The following is a 20,072-nucleotide window of genomic DNA, read 5'->3' on the forward strand; positions in this document are numbered from 1 at the left end:
AATTTAGTAAAAGTAATAAATTAAGATGTAATAAAATAAAGTGATTTATAATGCCAAAATGTAATAAGTATAATTATAAAAATGTAAAAAATATATGAAAGATGTACATTTTAAATCACCTTTTATATTTTTCATTTTATTTACAGTTTTAGTCATTTGTAATATGTAGTTAAATTTTTTTTTTATAGTTTTATTTCAGATTTTTTATTATTATTTAATTTTTTTGTTTCAGTAATAAGTCTATATACATTCACTGGCCACTTTATAAGGTACATCTGTTCAATTGCTTGGTAAATTAAATTGCTAATCAACCAATCACATGGCAGCAACTCAATGCATTCATGCATCTAAATGTGGTGAAGACGACTTGCTGAAGTTCAAACTGAGTATCAGAATGGGGAAGAAAGTGGATTTATGTGACTTTGAACGTGGAATGGTTGTTGGGGCCAGACGGGCTGGTCTGAGTATTTCAAAAACTGCTGATCTACTGGGATGTTCATGAACAACCATCTCTAGGGTTTACAGCGAATGGTCTGGAAAAGAGAAAATATCCAGTGAGCGGCAGTTGTATGGACGAAAATGCCTTGTTGATGTCAGAGGTCAAAGGAGAATGGGCAGACTGGTTAGATATGATAGAAAGGCAACAGTAACTCAAATAACCACTGGTTACAACCAAGGTATACAGAAAACCATCTCTGAATGCACAACACATCGAACCCTGAAGCAGATGGGCCACAGCAGCAGAAGACCACAGCGGGTGCCGCTCCTGTCAGCTAAGAAAAGGAAACAGAGGCTACAATTCACACAAGCTCACCAAAATTCGACAACTGAAGATTGGAAAATGTTGCCTGGTCTGACGAGTCTCGATTTCTGCTGCGACATTCAGTGAAGTGAAGTGAAGCGACATTCAGCCAACTATGGTGACCCATACTCACAATACCTGCTCTGCATTTAACCCATTAGAAGTGCACACACACAGAGCAGTGAACACACACACACTGTGAACCCTCACCCAGAGCAGTGGGCAGCATTTTGTGCTGCGGCGCCCGGGGAGCAGTTGGGGGTTCAGTGCTCAAGGGCACCTAAGTCGTGGTATTGAAGGTGGAGAGAGCACTGTAAAAAAGAGCACTGCACTCCCCCCACCTACAATTCCTGCCGGCCTGAGACCCGAACTCACAACCCTTTGATTGCGAGTCTGACTCTCAAAGCATTACGCCACGACTTCCCTAGCCCACAACTTCCCTAGAAGTCAGATGATAGGGTCAGAATTTGGTGTAAAGAAAATGATAGCATGGATCCATCCTGCCTTGTCTTAACACTTCAGGCTGCTGGTGTTGGGGGTGCTATGGTGTAGGGGATATTTACTTGGCACACTTTTTTAGTACCAATTGAGCATTGTTTAAATGCCACATCCTACCTGAGTATTGTTGCTGACCATGTCCATCCCTTTATGACTACAGTGTATCCATCTTCTGATGGCTATTTCCAGCAGGATAATGCACCATGTCACAAAGCTCAAATCATCTCAGACTGGTTTCTTGAACATGACAATGAGTACACTTTAATCAAATGGCCTACACAGTCACCAGATCTCAATCCAGTAGAGCAGCTTTAGGATGTGGAGGCATGGGAGATTCGCATCTTGGATGTGCAGCTGACAAATCTGCAGCAACTGCGTGGTGCTATCATGTCAATATGGAGAAAAAAAAAATCTCTGAGGAATGTTTCCAACACCTTGTTGAATAATTGCCATGAAGAATTAAGGCAGTTCTGAGTGCAAAAGGGAGTCCAACCCGGTACTAGCAATTTATAACTAATATAGTGCCCACTGAGTGTAGTTATTTAGATATATAGGTCCATTAACAAACTAAATTTATTAAAAATTTATTCTAATTTTAATTATTTTATTTTAGTTCATGTTTATTCAAAGCAATAATCTTTTTCAATGGGTTTTAAGTTATATACAATATATATATATATATATATATATATATATATATATATATATATATATATATATATATATATATATATATATATATATATATATATATATATATACACTATTTTTTCATTGGATCTCAGTCTATGAAACTTTGAGTATTCTTTCACAATAAAAACACTTGATACATACAGTTCTTCCTGTATTCTTTTATCTAGAAAGGTCATTTTGTTCCCACCAAGAAAAACTAAATAAAACAAGAGAACAACCAATGTTCCAGAGGCGAGTTCACTGCACTTTTTGACCGTTCACATCTGTTTAACAAAAAGGACACACAGAAGGATATCAATCCTCAGAAAGCCCATTTGCGACAAATGACTCATACATATGCATGATCACGGCAGACATTTTAGCGAACATTTCTTTTATGTGTGGTTTTAACATACTGTGCCGAGGTTGATTTGTGTCTGGCAGTGAGAGGAGGACTCCTGAGTCTCTGCGGCGTCTCTGTGCTGTCTTTCATGTCTCTGACAAATGGGTTTCCTAGACACTCTCTCATGCATGCAGCAGACAGTAATGAGTATTATGCTCATGTAGACCAACACACAACCACACAAACACACAAGTCAAAGCTAGTCATGAGGAAGCATGAAAAAAATAAAAAAAATAATGCACATGCATAACGCACAAGAAAAACATGCCATTAGTTACACCTAGTCTGTTAGCTCTGATGCAGGTTGATTTGTTGGTAATAAGTCTTTCGTATCATATTTGTAAGAATATTATGTTTAACCATTTTGATGGTGAATTTGTGAATTCATAATAATTCATTTCAGGTTTTGGTATGGATTAAATTATGCTAAATCATTCTAAAATCTGGTAAAACTATATTTCTCATTTGATACATGAAGCTCATATTAATTGTTTACCTGACCCAAAGGCACATATCCCACAAACATAAATGCATTGACAGAAAGCAGTTTTTCATGCTGCCTCAAAATGAACTCTCAGTTTTATTCCTCCTTCAGCATCCCTCCATCCGTCCCTCATCTCGCTCATTCCCTCTTGTTTATGACTCTCCTAATGTCCGTCTCGCTCTATCTCATCTGTAACCCACAAACCTCCATAATTAAAGCCTCCTGCTCCGTCCCATCTCTCTCTGTCTCTCGGCAGCCGGAGCAGTAAAAGCTGGCTAGACGATAAACTCCTGAGGGCTGAAGCAAATGACAAGAGAGTCTGACACAGACCACCACTCAGTAACAGAGCAGGCTGTTTTATGATCCAACGTGTAGCATATTATCCATTATTTTCATTTACAGGAAGAAGCAACCGAAGAAAGATCAAAACATAAAGTGTGTAAAGAGTGTGTGATCATAAGATCATGTGTGAATGTTAAGCCCATTGGCACAACCTGCTGTCTCTGATCATATCTTAATGTATTTCATACAGATAACCTTTGACCAATCCCTACAACACTATCATGAATTATCAAAACAGGGCTCTAAGAGTGAAAGTACTTGATGCATATCATGATTTTTGAGCATGTATAATGCCTTAAAGGGAAACATCTGTAATTATTTATTTACTAACCCCTGTGTCATTACAGGTTTCTATTATATTTTCTATTTATTGGTCTATCTACAAAGATAGCGGTTTTTGAGCAACACTAAAATCCGGCTGCTAAAAATGTAACTGCCATTTGCCATTTAAAAATCTTATACCAAAGCCAAACTTTTGAACATTCTTTATAATTGGATGATTATTGATATATTATAGTTTGCAGGCATCTCAGTCAAGCGGCTGCGGCATCTGTTCTTTTGTCTAGATCAGTGGTTCCCAACCTTTTTCAACTCGCGGCCCACACAACCAAACACATATGTTTGCGCGGCCCACTTCAAAAAAATTAACTGACCCCGCTATTGTTGGGTTAATAACTTAGCACTCAGAAGCTAGATTTTAAACTATATTTATTGAATAAACTAGGGCTGTGCGATATGGACAAAAAAAACAAAAAAAAAAACTATTGCGATTTTTTTTTATCAATTTTGCAATTGTGCTTTTACAGTCATAAATGCATTCAGGATTAATTTGAAACATATTTACAAAAGAAAACCAATCAGAGCTTTATCAAAAAGTTGTAACATCTCTAGAACAGACATAAGTCAAAATTATCACTATAGTGAAGATGTAAAAAAATGTATAGACTTGTGGCAAATTTTTTTTTTTTTTTTTTTAAATCCTGTATAACAGGGACTTTTTTTTCTTTTTTGCCATGCATCGTTCATAGAGCTCATTAATTGTAGCGGTGCCTCAGGTGTTTGCAGTGTGTATACAGTATGTGTATGCGGTCAGCAGTGAGAGCGCATAAATATAACGCGAAAGCACATTAAAATAATGCACGAGTGCGAATCTCTTCGATTTCCTTTGCTCTGTCACAAAATCGGTCGTGCTTGCTCAGATACACGCTGCTTTGCGAGGAGAGAGTGTGCACACTTAAAACGTGTCTCCTCTCACTTAAACTGCATCCTGTTCACTAACAAATTCACTCTATGCTCATGTGTTAGACATGAATTATTTTCGCACGTTTTTATTTCTAGCCTTTTACCGCAGTGAGAGCGCTCTGATCCGTCAACATTGGCTCAGAAAAAAGGCGCATCACAGACAGTGTGTGAACCTGGAGTTAGGCATATGCGCACGCTCAAATCGTGATTTTAGGACGTTTTCTTTTAATCGCACAGCCCTAGAATGGACTGGAAATGAACAGAAAATAATTGGCGGCCCACCTGCAATACCACCGCGGCCCACTAGGGGGCCGCGGACCACAGGTTGAAAACCACTGGTCTAGATGAATGTGTCTGATTGAGGAGCTAATCAAACAACCCATCTGTTGATCTCCCATGGCTAAGTAAACTCATTTTAAAAGGCTGTATAGCTTCTTAACACCAATAAAGGGAACGCCATGACTATAATAGAAAGATGAAGATCCTGCTAATGCCTGCTTGAATGTATATACTGTCCAAGATGTAATCAAGAAAGAGCAAACAAATTTGTAAACAAAAATAGTGGAGATTACGTGCAAGTGTGTTTGATTAATGCTTGTTTACTCTGACTTAATGTAGAATTTCCACTGAGCAATTACAACACTTTCTGGAATTTATGAAGGGATGAGTGCAATTCCCATGTACTCTAGAAGCATATTTTTTCATCATTTTCTTGGGAAATCCGTTTTAACCAACAAGCCTTTTTTCCATGTGAGGGCAAAAGCTCGAAGCGGAAGCAAGCACGATAATGCACCACAGATTAACGATGTTGCTCCTTTTAATATGTTGATATCAATCAGGCACACTTTTAAAGGATCAATTCTGGTGTAATTTACTCAACCCTTAGGTCATTACAAATCTGTATGACTAATTTCTTCTCTGTAATATACAAGAAGATATTTGGAAGACTGTGCTCATTGCTCTTATATAATGAGAAAAACCACCTCTAATATTATGATGCACTTAAGGACCACCTACTTAAGCATTATACATTTTTCTATATACACAAAAAGATCCATACACTATGAAAAAATAAAAGAGTAAAATGTACTCATAATTTTCTGTCAGTTTACAGACCGTTCTTTTAATCCTAAAAAACAAAACATAATGCAATGCAAGATTCCATATAAAACACCTGTGAAAAATCAATATGGACATTTATGTAACGCAGAACAATGAGACCAATTTTGATTGACTTGGGGGTTTTTTTTTAACGGAAAATAAAAAGTAAAATATTTAAAATATAAAAAAATAATTATTCTGACACTCTATTGTATATTATTTAATTGGTAAAATAAGTCATGTTAAATGCAACCTGAGGAGAAACATGGAACTATTGTACTATACATAAAAAAGCTTTCCCATGGCGCCGCGCATGGCTGCTTCAGTGCTTGGCTCTCCAGTGTTTGTACTGTTTTTGTTCGTTTTTCCTGTTTTTTGTTTAACAAACACTATCAGTTTCACCAGGGATGAACTGCTGAACATTCGGCAGAACACACCACAAGATCTTTTACCAGATTTAAATTATTCAGACGTTTTACTGAACGTTGTTATCGGAGGAGCGGCGGCGCTGATCAAACGCTTCAGGACGCGCAGACGGGGGAAGCGAGCGGGAGCGCTCGTCAGACTCAGGAAGCGCGGATTTCGAACGCCGTTGCCTAGCATCCATCTGGCAAATCTCCGCTCTCTACTCAACAAAACAGACGAACTCCTTCTGCTCTCTCGGACAAATAAGGATTTCTCTCACTCTGCTGCTCTGTGTTTCACGGAAACCTGGCTGAATGACACCATACCGGACAGCGCGCTCTATCTGCCGGGCTTTCAGCTGTTCAGAGCGGATCGCGAATCAGAATCCACGGGGAAATCGCGCGGCGGCGGGACATGCTTTTACATCAATGAGCGGTGGTGTAGAGATGTAACTGTGTTAAAGAAGATGTGCTGTCCTGATCTAGAAATGCAGTTTGTCAACTGCAAGCCGTTCTATTCCCCGCGGGAGTTTCACTCGTTCATTCTGGTTAGTGTTTACATCCATCCGCAAGCGAACGTGAGCTCAGCTTTACAGAAACTTGCTGATCAGATCACAGAAACAGAACAACAACACCCGGACTCTGTTTTAATCATTCTGGGGGACTTTAATAAAGCCAATCTCTCCCGTGAACTGCCAAAATACAGACAGCATGTTACATGTCCCACCAGAGACAGTAATATATTGGATCACTGCTACACTACAATAAAGGATGCATATCACTCTGTTCCACGAGCAGCTTTGGGAAATTCTGATCACTGTCTGGTTCATCTTATACCATCCTACAAACAGAAACTTAAATCTGCTAAACCTGTAGTAAGGACTGTGAAGAGATGGACCAGCGAAACGGAGCAGGATTTACAATCTTGTTTTGACCTCACTGATTGGAGTGTTTTTGAAGCTGCTACCACCGATCTGGACGAACTCACAGAGACTGTAACATCCTATATTAGTTTCTGTGAGGATGTTTGCATTCCTACCAAGACTTATTTAACATTCAACAACGATAAGCCATGGTTTACAGTAAAACTCAGACATCTTCGTCAGGCCAAAGAGGATGCCTACAGAAATGGGGACAGGGTCTTGTACAATCAGGCCAGGAACACACTGAACAAAGAGATCAGAGCGGCTAAAAAGAACTACGCTAAAAAGTTGGAAGACCAGTTTTCTTCCAACGACTCAACTTCAGTTTGGAGAGGACTGAGGGCCATCACAAACTACAAGACACCATCCCCTTGCACTGAGGCTAATCAACGGCTTGCTAACGACCTGAATGAGTTTTATTGCAGATTTGAAACCCCCAACACCCATTCTGACCATCTCCCTGCACAACCATTAACACCTCCTGCAATCCCCCGTTCTACACCTACTGCTCTTCAAATCTGTGAAGATGATGTGCGCCAGGTCTTCAAGAAGAACAAAAGAAGACAAGCACCAGGCCCAGATGGTGTTACACCAGCCTGTCTGAAAATCTGTGCTGACCAGCTGGCCCCCATCTTTTCACAGATCTTCAACAGATCCCTGGAGTTGTGTGAAGTACCTTCCTGCTTCAAACGCTCCACCATCATCCCCATCCCAAAGAAACCCAAGATAACAGGACTTAACGACTACAGACCTGTGGCTCTAACGTCTGTCGTCATGAAGTCGTTTGAAAAACTGGTTCTGGGTTATCTGAAGGACATCACTGGACCCTTACTGGACCCCCTGCAGTTTGCTTACCGAGCAAACAGGTCCGTGGATGATGCAATCAACATAGGATTGCACTTCATCCTGCAACATCTGGACAAAACAGGGACTTATGTGAGGATCCTGTTTGTGGACTTTAGTTCGGCTTTCAACACCATCATCCCAACAGCCCTCCAGACCAAACTGACCCAGCTCTCTGTTCCTAGCTCTATCTGTCAGTGGATCACCAGCTTTCTGACAGATAGGCAACAGTTAGTGAGACTGGGGAAATTCACATCAAACAGCTGCTCCACCAACACTGGTGCCCCTCAGGGATGTGTTCTCTCCCCTCTGCTCTTCTCTCTTTACACCAACGACTGCACCTCTAAAGACCCCTCTGTCAAGCTCCTGAAGTTTGCAGATGACACTACAGTCATCGGCCTCATTCAGGACGGTGATGAGTCTGCTTACAGACAAGAGGTTGAGCAGCTGGCTGTCTGGTGCAGTCTTAACAACCTGGAGCTGAACACCCTCAAAACAGTGGAGATGATCGTGGACTTCAGGAGAAACCCACCTGCACTTTCCCCACTCACCATCATGAACAGCCCTGTGACTGCAGTGGAGTCATTCAGATTCCTGGGAACCACCATCTCTCAGGACCTGAAGTGGGACAATCACATTGACTCCATTGTAAAAAAGGCCCAACAAAGGTTGTATTTCCTTCGCCAGCTGAGGAAGTTTAACTTGCCACAGGAGCTGCTGAAACAGTTCTACTCAGCCGTCATTGAGTCTGTACTGTGTACTTCTATAACTGTCTGGTTTGGCTCAGCAACAAAATCGGACATCAGAAGACTACAGAGAACTGTTCGGACTGCTGAAAGGATTATTGGTGCTCCCTTGCCCACCCTTCAAGAACTGTATACATCCAGAGTGAGGAAAAGGGCTCATAAAATCACTCTGGACCCCTCACATCCAAGTCACCCCATTTTTGAACTTTTGCCATCTGGCCGGCGTCTCAGAGCCGCAAATACCAGAACAGCAAGGCACAAAAACAGTTTCTTCCCCCAGGCAATCTACCTCATGAACAGTTAAATGTTCCCCACTTATGCTTATGCAAACAAAAGTGCAACATCCTTATATTTATTTGTTACCCCTCCATCCTAGTACATCCCTGCATCTTTTTCAATCCTATTCCATTATCATTTATAGCACAATTGTTTATACACTTATTTATTTGACTACCTTTCTTTCTTTTTTTTTTTTTTTTTTTTTTTTTTGTCTGTGTGTTGGTGTCTCTGTGTACTGGAAGCTTATGTCACTAAAACAAATTCCTTGTATGCACAAACATACTTGGCAATAAAGCTCTTTCTGATTCTGATTCTGATTCTGATAAAGTAATTCTGATTATTGTTACGCTTTTTGAACAGTTTTTAGAAAGCAGAATGAAACGTCAAATTCTGTAAATGTAAACAGATACACTTTATTAATACTTTCTTTACACACACACAGCTTGAAAACTCCAGTCCCCATTCATTATAAACGCATGAAAAAGAGCAACCAGCACATTCACAACCAACACAATTTCTTATAGCATTTCATGAAAGAAAGTTTAAAACAACATCAGGAAAAGTAAGTCAGTTATGAGAGACTTGTTTAAATGGCCTCTCGCAAACACATAAGGAAGTACAAACAAATATGTAAACATCTTAACACTATCTCATGAAGTGTGCCACACCTTCTGCTACGGTGGGACAGATGCTATAAGACGGTTAGCGCTATTAGCCCAATCCATCTTACGCTTGAGATCTGTTCAGGTATGTGAGTGCAGTACTGCCCCGCTGAGCTCCCAGGACACAATACTGTACAAGCTCGGGGCACATTCCTCACTCTGTGTGTGTGTGTGTGTTTTGTGGCCCATTGTGATTCAACCACCAACATGAGCACCCCCACCCAGCCCACTTTACTCTCCTCAAATCCTCAGCCCGCTGCAGTGTGCTGACATGCAGACAAATGCAAATAGAGTGAACATGTTTGAGTGTTTACATCTCAATGAGAAAAAACAATCTCTCATCCTTTGTCAGAACAGAGGTGGGGGGAAAGAAGCAGGCGAAAGAATTTCCAATAGCTGTTGAGATGCTAACGGTCCTGTGAGTGAGATAAACAGCGCTGAAGAATATCAATGAGTTATCAATGGATCTTAGCATTCACATAGGAAGTTTTGTGGGAAAAGTAGCTCAGTAGCATGACAAAATCTTTGTTCTGACAGTGATCCCTTATCAAGAACAAAAACAACAGCACCTGCAGCTCTATGCGTAGCTCTGATTTGCTTAAAACTAATTGTGAATGTACTGATATGCTAACTTGTGAAAAACCATTGGTATCATATAAAAAAAACCCCTGTTTGGCTGTTTTGAGATAAAATAACAATGACTAAAACACAGTTAGCTGAAATAAACCGTATAAATTCTATTAGAATATAATAACATATTTATTCTTTTAAAAAATGTTAAATGTTTGTGGCTACTCTCAGACAGCTTGCTTTAAACAAGCAGGTTAAAATTAACCAATGTCGCTAAATGTACTTATGGTCTATTACTCAAAACTTGATAGTATCTATTGTGAACAGATTGGACCCCCTCAGAGAGGTTAGGCTATCAGACGGAGAGGAGCCCTCTCTGTGGATCACAATGAAGAGTTTGGAGCTCCTGTGAGCATGTGCTATTGACAGACCTCTGCTGGAAACCGAAGTTAGCCATAGTAGCATATGCTGCATTCACTGCCTCCTAGAAAGACCTTATTTACAGGAAATCATCATTTGGATGTGTTTAAGTGATTTGGTTTGAATGAATGAACTCGCTGAACCATTTTTGTATATCTTTCTTTCTCGTTTTCACTTCTCGGCAGACTTTTAGTGCTAATGCAACATAATGAAGAGCAAAGTGAGCTCATTAGGTGTGTATTTGATGGTCTGTCTGTGTATTTTATCATTTTCCTGCTGCTTCTGGGAAATACTAAAAGGTAGTTTTATTTATTTATTACCATGCCCCAAACTCAGTCAGTCAATATGATCATTCCAACATGACTTGAGCACACCAAAAGTTCAAAAGAACATTTAACAAAAAAAACATTATAAATGTATTTACTACCACTATTTAATGAATTGATTTTGTCTTTGTTCAATACATGTATTAGTTTCTTTTTGAAAAACAAATTTTTACATCTTTTATTATTTCAGATGTTTTCATGGTATACTGTATGTCGCTTTAGACATGCGCCACTTTTACAGTAGAGATGGCTTTACTTCGCTTAATGCATTAGCACTTGAATCAGACAGTGGCATACATGTTGATTTATCTATTAAAAGCAGGCACACATGAAGTGTAGGTAATTGTGGTAATGTGAGGGAGAGTGTGCACACATCACCAGCATTAGACCATAATCCACCTAAATCAGTCCATTTACTTTCTGAAGAGGAACGACAAATACTTTCAACACTTCAAACACTTAACCTACATTTAGCAGTACTGCTAAAACTCTCTATCTTTGTATCATTCACTTTGAAACCCATTTAAAAATATATGTTTTCGGTCCCCAAAACGGCATTGTCATATAATCAAACAGGCAAAACGCATAAAAAGTTTCTAGAAAATGTTATCGTGTAAATGGCCCTAATACCTGTCCCTTCAACCCTTCCCTTGCCTCACTGATTGTCCCCCTATGGGGAGGCTGTATTACCACACTACTGACCCGGCCTCTTACCAGCTCTGTTGTTACCCCTGTGTGAGTGACACCTCCCTGCTCATCTCCTGTCAGCCAGGGCTCTTCTGATGTGGATTCTTCATGTCAAGTGTCTGCTACCTTTTCTCTATATCCATCTGTTCCATCAGAATGACAAGAGAGAAAACGTCTGCAGAGTTCTTCCAGGAAGAGAATAAAAGTACAAAACAGTGAATCAGCCTTGACAGTTTTATGTCTGACTTCAGCAGCACACACAAAGAAGACATCTGGTATTAAATAACCAGCAACACAGCTGCATTTTTAAGATTAAATAATTCCTATCAATATATTTAAAAAGATAGTTCTAGAAACCATAGTCAGTTTACATAACATTCAGTGGTAGAACATTTCTTGATTACATACACTAGTATTCCAATGTTTTGGGTCAGCAAGACATTTTAATTAATAATTAATAATTAATATTTATTAGAAGTAATATTTTTATTCATCAATGACACATTAAATTGATCAAAACTGACAGTAAACCCATTTATAATGTTACAAAAGATTTCATTGTCAAATAAAGGCTGTTCTTTTGATCTTTTTAAATTATAATGCATTCAAAAAACATCCAAACTGAAAACAGCTATTTTAAATTGTAATAATTTGTCTTACAAATACGCACAGATACTGAAAAATGCATATTAAAGATCATAATCCCTCAGAGCAAATACACATGGCCACACACGTTCATGCCCACCTCACACTACACTAACTAGGTGACAGTTAGATTGGACGTGTCTTCAACAACATGTTAAATAACTTAACATCACACTCTCTCCTCACCTCTGATGAGTGTATTGACGCTTCCTGTTGTGCAGCACCTGGGTCTTTTGTTATCAGACAACATACTAACAGTTAACACAGACTTATTAGCATTTACAGTAAGTGGAGAACTGGTGCTAGCATTAGCATTATAGGCAAGACACTAAGTACACAGTACTACGAGAGTGGGAACTTTTCCACAGACGTGAGAAGAAGCTACTGTAAATCTGTTAAAATTAACATGTCTGGGAGAAAAATAAAAACATGAACATTTAAACACTAAATACAGTTTTTTTTTTAAAAAACATGATCTAAAAGTGGTCAAATTGATTCAATTCAGTGATAAGGAAAAGTGTATCATATGATGTCACAGACCATCAGCAAATTGTCTTGTTTTAAGCATAAAACTTACAAAAGAGACACAAAAGACACTTTAAGATCTCGATTTCGAATAAATGCTGTTTTAAACTTTCTATTCGTCAAAGGAACCTAAATAAATATGTAATGGTTTCCACAAAAATATTAAGCAGCACAACTGTTTCAGCATTGATAATAATAAGAAATGTTTATTGTGCAGCAAATCAGCCTATTAGAATTATTTCTGAAGGATCATGTGACTCTGAAGAAGACTGGAGTAATGATGCTGAAAATTAAGTTTTTACAGTCAATGTGTAAGTTACATTGTGAAATATTTTCAAAGATAATTTTTAAAAAAAAATTTAATAGTAAAACAGTTTGTGAAATATTGTGTTTTTGGTCAAAGAAGTAATCATGGTGAGCATAAGAGATTTCTTAAAAAAAATAAAAATAAAAAAATAAAAACAGTTTCCTCAATATACTATACAAGTTCTCATGCATACCTTCAATAAAACCATTTGCTCATATTGATCCAGCTTCAAATACCATCCGTCGTCGTCTTTCTTCTTTTTATCTCAGTACCTGGCTATTATGCTGACACCTATAGGCCAAAATGTAATTATATCAAATTATGACAGAAATGTTCAATTCATTTTTGGCAAAGAACAATACTAATTTAGTCATTATATGACCAAAATGAATACATTTACAAGATTGTAATAGTTTCCTTTCATGTCCATTAAACAGACCCCAGACAGCTTAGACTCATTTGGGGGCTCTGATGTGGTGAAGAGAGCTGTGAAAGGTTTTTGTGCATGTGAGTGTTAACGGCCCATAGCTTGTAAGGACCTGTCAAACGTAGACAAATCAGCACCATCAGTTTCATATTTCAGCAAAGGCCTCCTGTCATCATTCCTCTTATCATATATTCATACCAGCTCATAATCACGCAGGGCCCACCGCCAGCATACCTGCAGAGACTAACGCATGAGCGTGGACAAAAGACTGATGGAGGGTTTCGAGTACGTTATCAGAAACAAAACAAGCCTTAGAAGATGTTAATTCTGTCTTCATTTCCTTGCCCTCATGTCCTTCAGAACCCATATGACTTTCTTTCGTGCAACACATATTGAGTTATTTATAGTGGATGTTCATGTTGTTCTTTTCACACAGTGAAAGTGAATGGGGACCACAACTGTCAAGCATTATTTTCAAAATAAGCTTGGTGAAAAACAACTTGAATTCCTCACTCTAAGCTCTTGTATGGCTTTATATGACTTGTGAAAAAAGTAAATGATTAGTAATACTTTATGATGTTTTGTGTTCCTGTAGCTCAAATGGTAGAACATTGCGTTGTCAATGGCAAGGTTGGAGGTTCGATTCCCCGGGAACACATGATAGGTAAAAACTGATAGCCTGAATGCACTGTAAGTCGCTTTGGATAAAAGCGTCTGCTAAATGCATAAATTTAATTTTAATTGAAATTTTACGGCGGTTTTACCCTATTTTTGGAGCTTGATACAATCTAGTTTTCATTATAAGCGGGCAGGAGCAGCATTAGCATTCTTCAAAGAGTTTCCTCATACATTCTTCAGAAGAAAGTGACTTGAGACAGTGCTATTTTAGCATTATGTTTATACTATTAGTGTTATATTGAAGTTGCTTTTTTAATATTTTCAGTTCTTAGTAGAAGTTTTAGTAATTTTATCAACTCAAAAGTTAGTGTTTTGTTAAATCTATTTCAGGTTTATTTCAATTTACTGAAAATGTGTTTTACTGAAAACAGTAACAACACAGGAAACAAATGAGGGTTGAGTAAATTACAGAATTTTCTTTTTTTTTAGACAAACTGTTCCTTTAAATTAGCCTTTCTCTTTTAACAATTTACACACAAAAACAGTCAAGGAGCTTTAGTAGGTGAGAGATGAAAATATTAATTATAGGACGCAGATGAATGCATGTTCAGAAACCAGGTTAGACTTTGATCTTCTAAACCTGATTAGATGAAACCCTCCAAACACTACAGCACAATGACACTAAACATGAACACTGTAAGATCAAACATGAAGAAGACTTCAGAGAGAAAAACACTTACGCAATGTGTTAATTACAATCTGATATGAACCTTTAATATGCACAGCACACATTAAATACACACAAACACATGCTCTGAGTACAGTATACTTAGATTGGTTTCAGCATTCTGGTGTAGGGGGCAGAGTCAGTGGGATCTCTGAGATGTCAGTAAGCATCCGCCCCTACCCCCCGACTACTATTGAGGGACTACAAGTCAGAACATGCTGAAGACACCAAAGCATAACATCTTACTGTGATGCTTAATCACTTTAAAACATGCTATATAACAAGCAATGTATAAAGTTTCCACATCTAAACTAAAGGAACTACTCTGTGGAACACACACACAGAGGAGGAAAAAAAAATATTTCTGTATTTAAAAAAATGTATTGTTGCTTTTTGTCCATGCAAAGAAAGTCAGTCCAGGGCTGTTTTGACTTGTATTGTGTATATAAAAATAGTTGAAACATCCTTTAAAATATCTGTTCAAGCAAGTCATATGGCTTTTTAATGTGAAGTATTCCTTCAATGTTTGCCATCAGCTGAACACTAAAGAGCTGTTCAGACCTGACGTCAATCGTAGGCAAATCTGGAAGGGAAAAATCTACCTAGGTTCCTTCAGGAATTTCGAATGTGGATTTAAAATACCGTTTTGTGGTATTTGTAGTCCTTATGTTACTAAAGTGACATTTGAGGAATGACTGTGTGTGATTTATTTTCTAGAACAAAACGTGAAAGTCTCTTAAAGTAGTGTTAACTACAGACCATACTGTACTCATAAAAAAAAAAAACACTACTCCAAAAATCAGTTTGAGATTCCCGAGGGAACCCCAGGCTCAGAAGTGCTTATTCTCTTACAGGACCATTAAACAAGTGTGAGAGGTAGATGTCTGTTCTCTGGCTGAGGTACTGGGTGAGGACAGAAAACACTCCCTTGACTAAGCAATCACAGATCCATTGGCGGTACACGGAGTCTCACAACCGTATAAACACTGGTTGAATATGTCAAACATTTTGAATTGTACTGCTTACATACTGGCCTACATACAGCAAGCAAGCACAATAAGCTCTGATTCATCATAGAAATATGCTGTTTTGCAGATTTAGGAAAATACAAAAGATAAAATAAGAATGAAAGCATAACAGAACAGGCAAAATACATTAAATATTACATTACTATGCATGTCAATTCTTATGCGATATGAGAAATAAAATATGCAAATGACAACTGGATAATTTCATGAGTGAATGCAAATAGAAAAATGTTCACACAATATTACAAACTCACTGTCTGTAGAAAAACATTTATACATTATGCATAAATCATATCCGAGTTGTATACTGAAACCAGTGACTGCATATTCAATGCTGACTAATGTCCTGATGAATGTTTAATTTTATAGTAATATATATTTTATTACCTTTGCAGAAACTTCTTATTTATTTTGTATTTATTTTATTAATGTTTTCCTGTCACTGCTTACTGTGTTTTGACAATATTGTATATAAACCTAATCACTGCAATAAACCACTTGAAATTTTAATTTCTTTTTTGTGTGCATTTAATATAACATATATGCATTTACCAAATATACTTCATCCTGGAAAAAAAACTGAATCAGAGAGAGAGAGAGAGAGAGAGAGAGTAATTTATTTATTTATTTACAGGTCCTGAGGCGACTCTGTGGGGATTCTGATCAATGCCTTTTTCTCATTGCCCAGGCTAAAAAAGGTGACACATTAAGCGCTTAGAGATCATTTAGAATAGATAACATTCTCATCACGCGCGTTTGAAGTCACTCATTTACAACTGACCGATATATCAGCAATCACAGCACTAAACCCCGCTCCACTTCTGTGGGGCTCCTCCACTTTAAATAATTTCTACAGCATAATCGACTAAAACAGGGTCTTATTTTCCTTCTCAGCGACTGCAAGGGAAGGTTTTCCCGAAGCCACAGTCATTTTACTCGGGTGAACCTAGCTGTCTTTCGCTTCCTTTTATTCGGTTATAAACAGCTCGCGCATACACGTGAACCGGTGGGCGGGGCGAGGGAATGAGACCGTTGTCTGCAGGAGCCAATCAGAGCCGAGCGCTTCTGTGGCTATATAAATATACCCGAGCTCCCGTTTGTGCTGCTCAGTAAACCAAGTACATCCTTGGTGTTTATAACTAGGAGAAGGAGTTAGGATAATATCCGACCTTATCATTGAAAGACAACATCTGCGTTTATGTCGTTGGCTGACTTCTGTCTTTCACTTACTTTTACGGCGTCTGTGGATATTTTGTCCTAATTTTCCGTTTTAGGCTTTGGATAGCGTCTTTCTTTAGCCAAAATGCGTCTGATCCAGAACATGTCTACCATTGCGGAGTACCCGAGCGCCGAATGCCCGTCCAAGCGGGTCATTAAGATCGCAGTCATCGGCGGCAGTGGAGTGGGCAAAACCGGTACGTTTGTGGATAAGTTTATTTCGTTTTAAAGCTTATCATATTACACCTAATAATATAATATCACAGAAACCAATTTCTTGTAGATATGAGTGTTGTGATACAATTATATTTATATATTCATGCCCATTTCTTGTTTATTCCTGTACAGCGTTGGTGGTTCGTTTCCTCACTAAGCGGTTTATTGGTGACTACGAGAGAAACGTCGGTAAGACCCCCCCCCCCAATCTTTCCAAGACGACTGATTTTCGTTTAAACTCATTAGTGATGTTGTCAGTTTTTTTAAAGTCTGCATTGTTGCATTACAGGCAATCTGTACAACAGAGAAGTGCAGATAGACGGAGAACAAGTGGCCATTCAAGTTCAAGACACACCAGGAGTTGAAGTAAGTAACTTATGCGCGACACAGAAACACAGTTGTTCTTTATGCGATTGTAGCCCGTCACATTTGTTACCGGTACATACAGAGCATCTTTCCCACGCTGCTTCTTCACGGGTGAGAAGTGTAGAAAGAGCACATACCTTCGCCTTTGTCTTTTAGATCTTCTTCTGTGTTTCTCCGGGTTTGTGTTTAGCACTTGGGGTTAATTGGCCAGCGGGAAGCCTGCTGTTGCACTCATATATGGGGGCAGCGCGTTCATATATTGCAGCTTGAGGAAAGACCGAAGTATTTAAGCGTATCGGTTCTTTCGAACAGTTCGGTTCATAGAACAGGTTACAATTATTCAACGGTTATATACGGCTTCGCGGCTTTCAAACTCCAAGGCGTTTACAAAAAGATACCATTTAGTGTTATATTCCCCCTAAAGTCGTTTATCAGGTCCCAATTTGATTCAGCTCATAAAAACAAATCATTTAAAAGCTAAATCAACAAAGTTAAAATTCGATTTTTTTTTATTTTTCATAAAAAATGTTAATATACAAAATCAACTGGTTCGTATGGTATGATTCAATTTCGAACGAATCTTGAAGGTCGGTTTTGTGAAAAAGATCCGACTCCAAAGAATGATTCACTGCAGCGCTGTGGGATATTTGTAGCAGCGGTTGGGAGGTTTTGCTGCTTCAGCAGTGCTCAGATGGTTTAGGGATATGAATAAGCAGTTCGGAACAGTTACAGTAGACCAGCCCATCTAAATTATCCCCCTGCTTTCAAAATTAGAGAATGGGTTTTAATTCAATTACAGGCCACTTCTTTCAAGATGTCTTTAGTCAGATATTTTAGTGCCAAGTTTGGCATTCAAGGCTCATTTCTCAAAGCTGGCGGTCGTCCAAAACCACAGAATACCTTTTTTTCTTTTCGGACTAGGGTGAAAGACTCTAGCCGGCTAGCCGGCTAAATCTCCCGTTTTTGTGAAACAACAATCGCAGCCAATAGCAAATTATACTTTTCCAGCTTCTTAGTCAGCTTTGCTGTATGCTTTATTACCCACAAAGCTCACACTATTCAATAATATAAGAAAATGTGCTAGAGTAACCAAACGTGTTGCATAACTGAAAAATGTCTGTATTTTTTTTCTTCAGATGAATGCTAATGGATTGAGCTGCACTGACCAAGTATCTCGCTCCATTCAGTGGGCAGACGCCGTAGTTATGGTCTTTTCTGTTACCGACTGTCGAAGCTTTGATCTCATTGGCCAGCTACACCAACTTGTTACCCGTACCCTTACGGATAGGTCCTTGCCAATCATCCTGGTGGCCAATAAAGCCGATCTCCTTCACGTAAGGCATGTCGATGCTCAAGAAGGTCCCCTGTTGGCTTCATCGCTGGGCTGCTCCTTCTACGAGGTGTCCGCCAGCGAGGACTACAGCCAGGTCCACGGTGCCTTCCACAGACTGTGTGTAGATCTGGCCAAGCAGCAGCCTCAGACCCCCGTCAATGCAGCTTCATCTGGAACAGAGAAGAAAAGATCTCCCCTCATCCCCCGGCCCAAATCCCCCAACATGCAGGATCTGAAGAGGCGCTTCAAGCAGGTGCTGTCCGCCAAGGTCCGGACTGTCACTTCAGTGTGAAGAGGGTTCGAATACCAGCAGGAGAAGCAGAACAAAAGTGCAGGATTAAGAGAGAGGAGAAGATCTCTCTGAGTGTATAGGTCTCGCTCCTTGGAAGTTCCTGAGATCTGTTGATGATCAGCAGACCGGTTCCAAACAGAGGCCCCTGAAACTAGACCTCTGATTGTGTCATGGTCACTGAAAAACAGACAAACAAGCAGAGTCCGGCGAAGTCTTACATTTTCACCAGAGCTGGTGGACGTGTGTTGCTGTCACTTGCACACAGCAGCATTCTGGGAGATGTGGTCCTAGTTCCTTACAGAGGGACAGTGCAAAAAGAAAGACTGAATGAAACACACAATATTATGAGCACTGCCTTACCTGTGAAATTGTAAGACACATTCTCCTGGCAACAGAGGGTGCAAAACAGACTATTTTAAGAATTGCTTTTCTGAAAAGCATGGGAAGAGTGCGTTTTTTGTTCCTTCTTGTGGTCAAGGCTTTTATGGTCTGAAAGCAGGCATTGTTAAAGGACAAGGCACTCAAGCTAAGCGTATAAAGAGAGAGAGAGAGTGTGTGTCTCTTTTACAGTCCTACTCTTGTGTACAAGGCCAGAATGTTTCTCCTGGTTTTGTGTAACTGTGCTTTGTGCCACTTTTCTATAGTGGAGTAGAAGAGATTTTTCTTGTGTAAATGCACTTTAAAAAAGCCAAAGGGCTGAAGCTCAGAGTTATTTATTTATGGTATTTGATTGTGATTGGAAATAAAGTTGTTTTTACAAAAAAAACGTTGTGTCTGAATGTATAAGCACACTCATTCATTCTGTTTAAACCAACCTGTATATGTAAAGGTTAATTTAGTTGAATTTGGTTTAATGAAGCCTTGAGAGATGAGATGTATGATATTGTTTAAAATTTAACCACCATTTTTACAGTATATACATTACCTTATTAAAAATAAACCAATTATTTTCTCAGCAAAATACAT

At 38.8% G+C, this 20,072-nt stretch overlaps 1 protein-coding gene across 1 annotated transcript; it reads left to right on the forward strand.

The window, feature by feature from the left end:
* The first annotated feature begins 16,796 nt into the window (after window positions 1-16,796).
* rasl11b (RAS-like, family 11, member B) lies at window positions 16,797-19,408 on the forward strand. The gene is made up of 4 exons (XM_052585564.1): window positions 16,797-17,096; window positions 17,248-17,304; window positions 17,405-17,481; window positions 18,618-19,408. Exons 1-4 carry the CDS (start codon window positions 16,985-16,987, stop codon window positions 19,104-19,106), a joined length of 735 nt encoding a protein of 244 aa, XP_052441524.1. The 5' UTR covers window positions 16,797-16,984; the 3' UTR covers window positions 19,107-19,408.
* The last annotated feature ends 664 nt before the right edge of the window (window positions 19,409-20,072 follow it).

The sequence above is a fragment of the Carassius gibelio genome, chromosome B20 (genome assembly GCF_023724105.1).
Source record: "Carassius gibelio isolate Cgi1373 ecotype wild population from Czech Republic chromosome B20, carGib1.2-hapl.c, whole genome shotgun sequence".
Classification (NCBI taxonomy): Eukaryota; Metazoa; Chordata; class Actinopteri; order Cypriniformes; family Cyprinidae; genus Carassius; species Carassius gibelio.

Bases quoted from the DNA above. Each gene is read 5' to 3' on its own strand.
- rasl11b (XM_052585564.1), top strand. From the start codon at position 16,985: ATGCGTCTGATCCAGAACATGTCTACCATTGCGGAGTACCCGAGCGCC. The intron at 17,097-17,247 runs GTACGTTTGTGG...ATTCCTGTACAG, and splicing joins CAGTGGAGTGGGCAAAACCG to CGTTGGTGGTTCGTTTCCTC. The intron at 17,482-18,617 runs GTAAGTAACTTA...TTTTTTCTTCAG, and splicing joins AAGACACACCAGGAGTTGAA to ATGAATGCTAATGGATTGAG.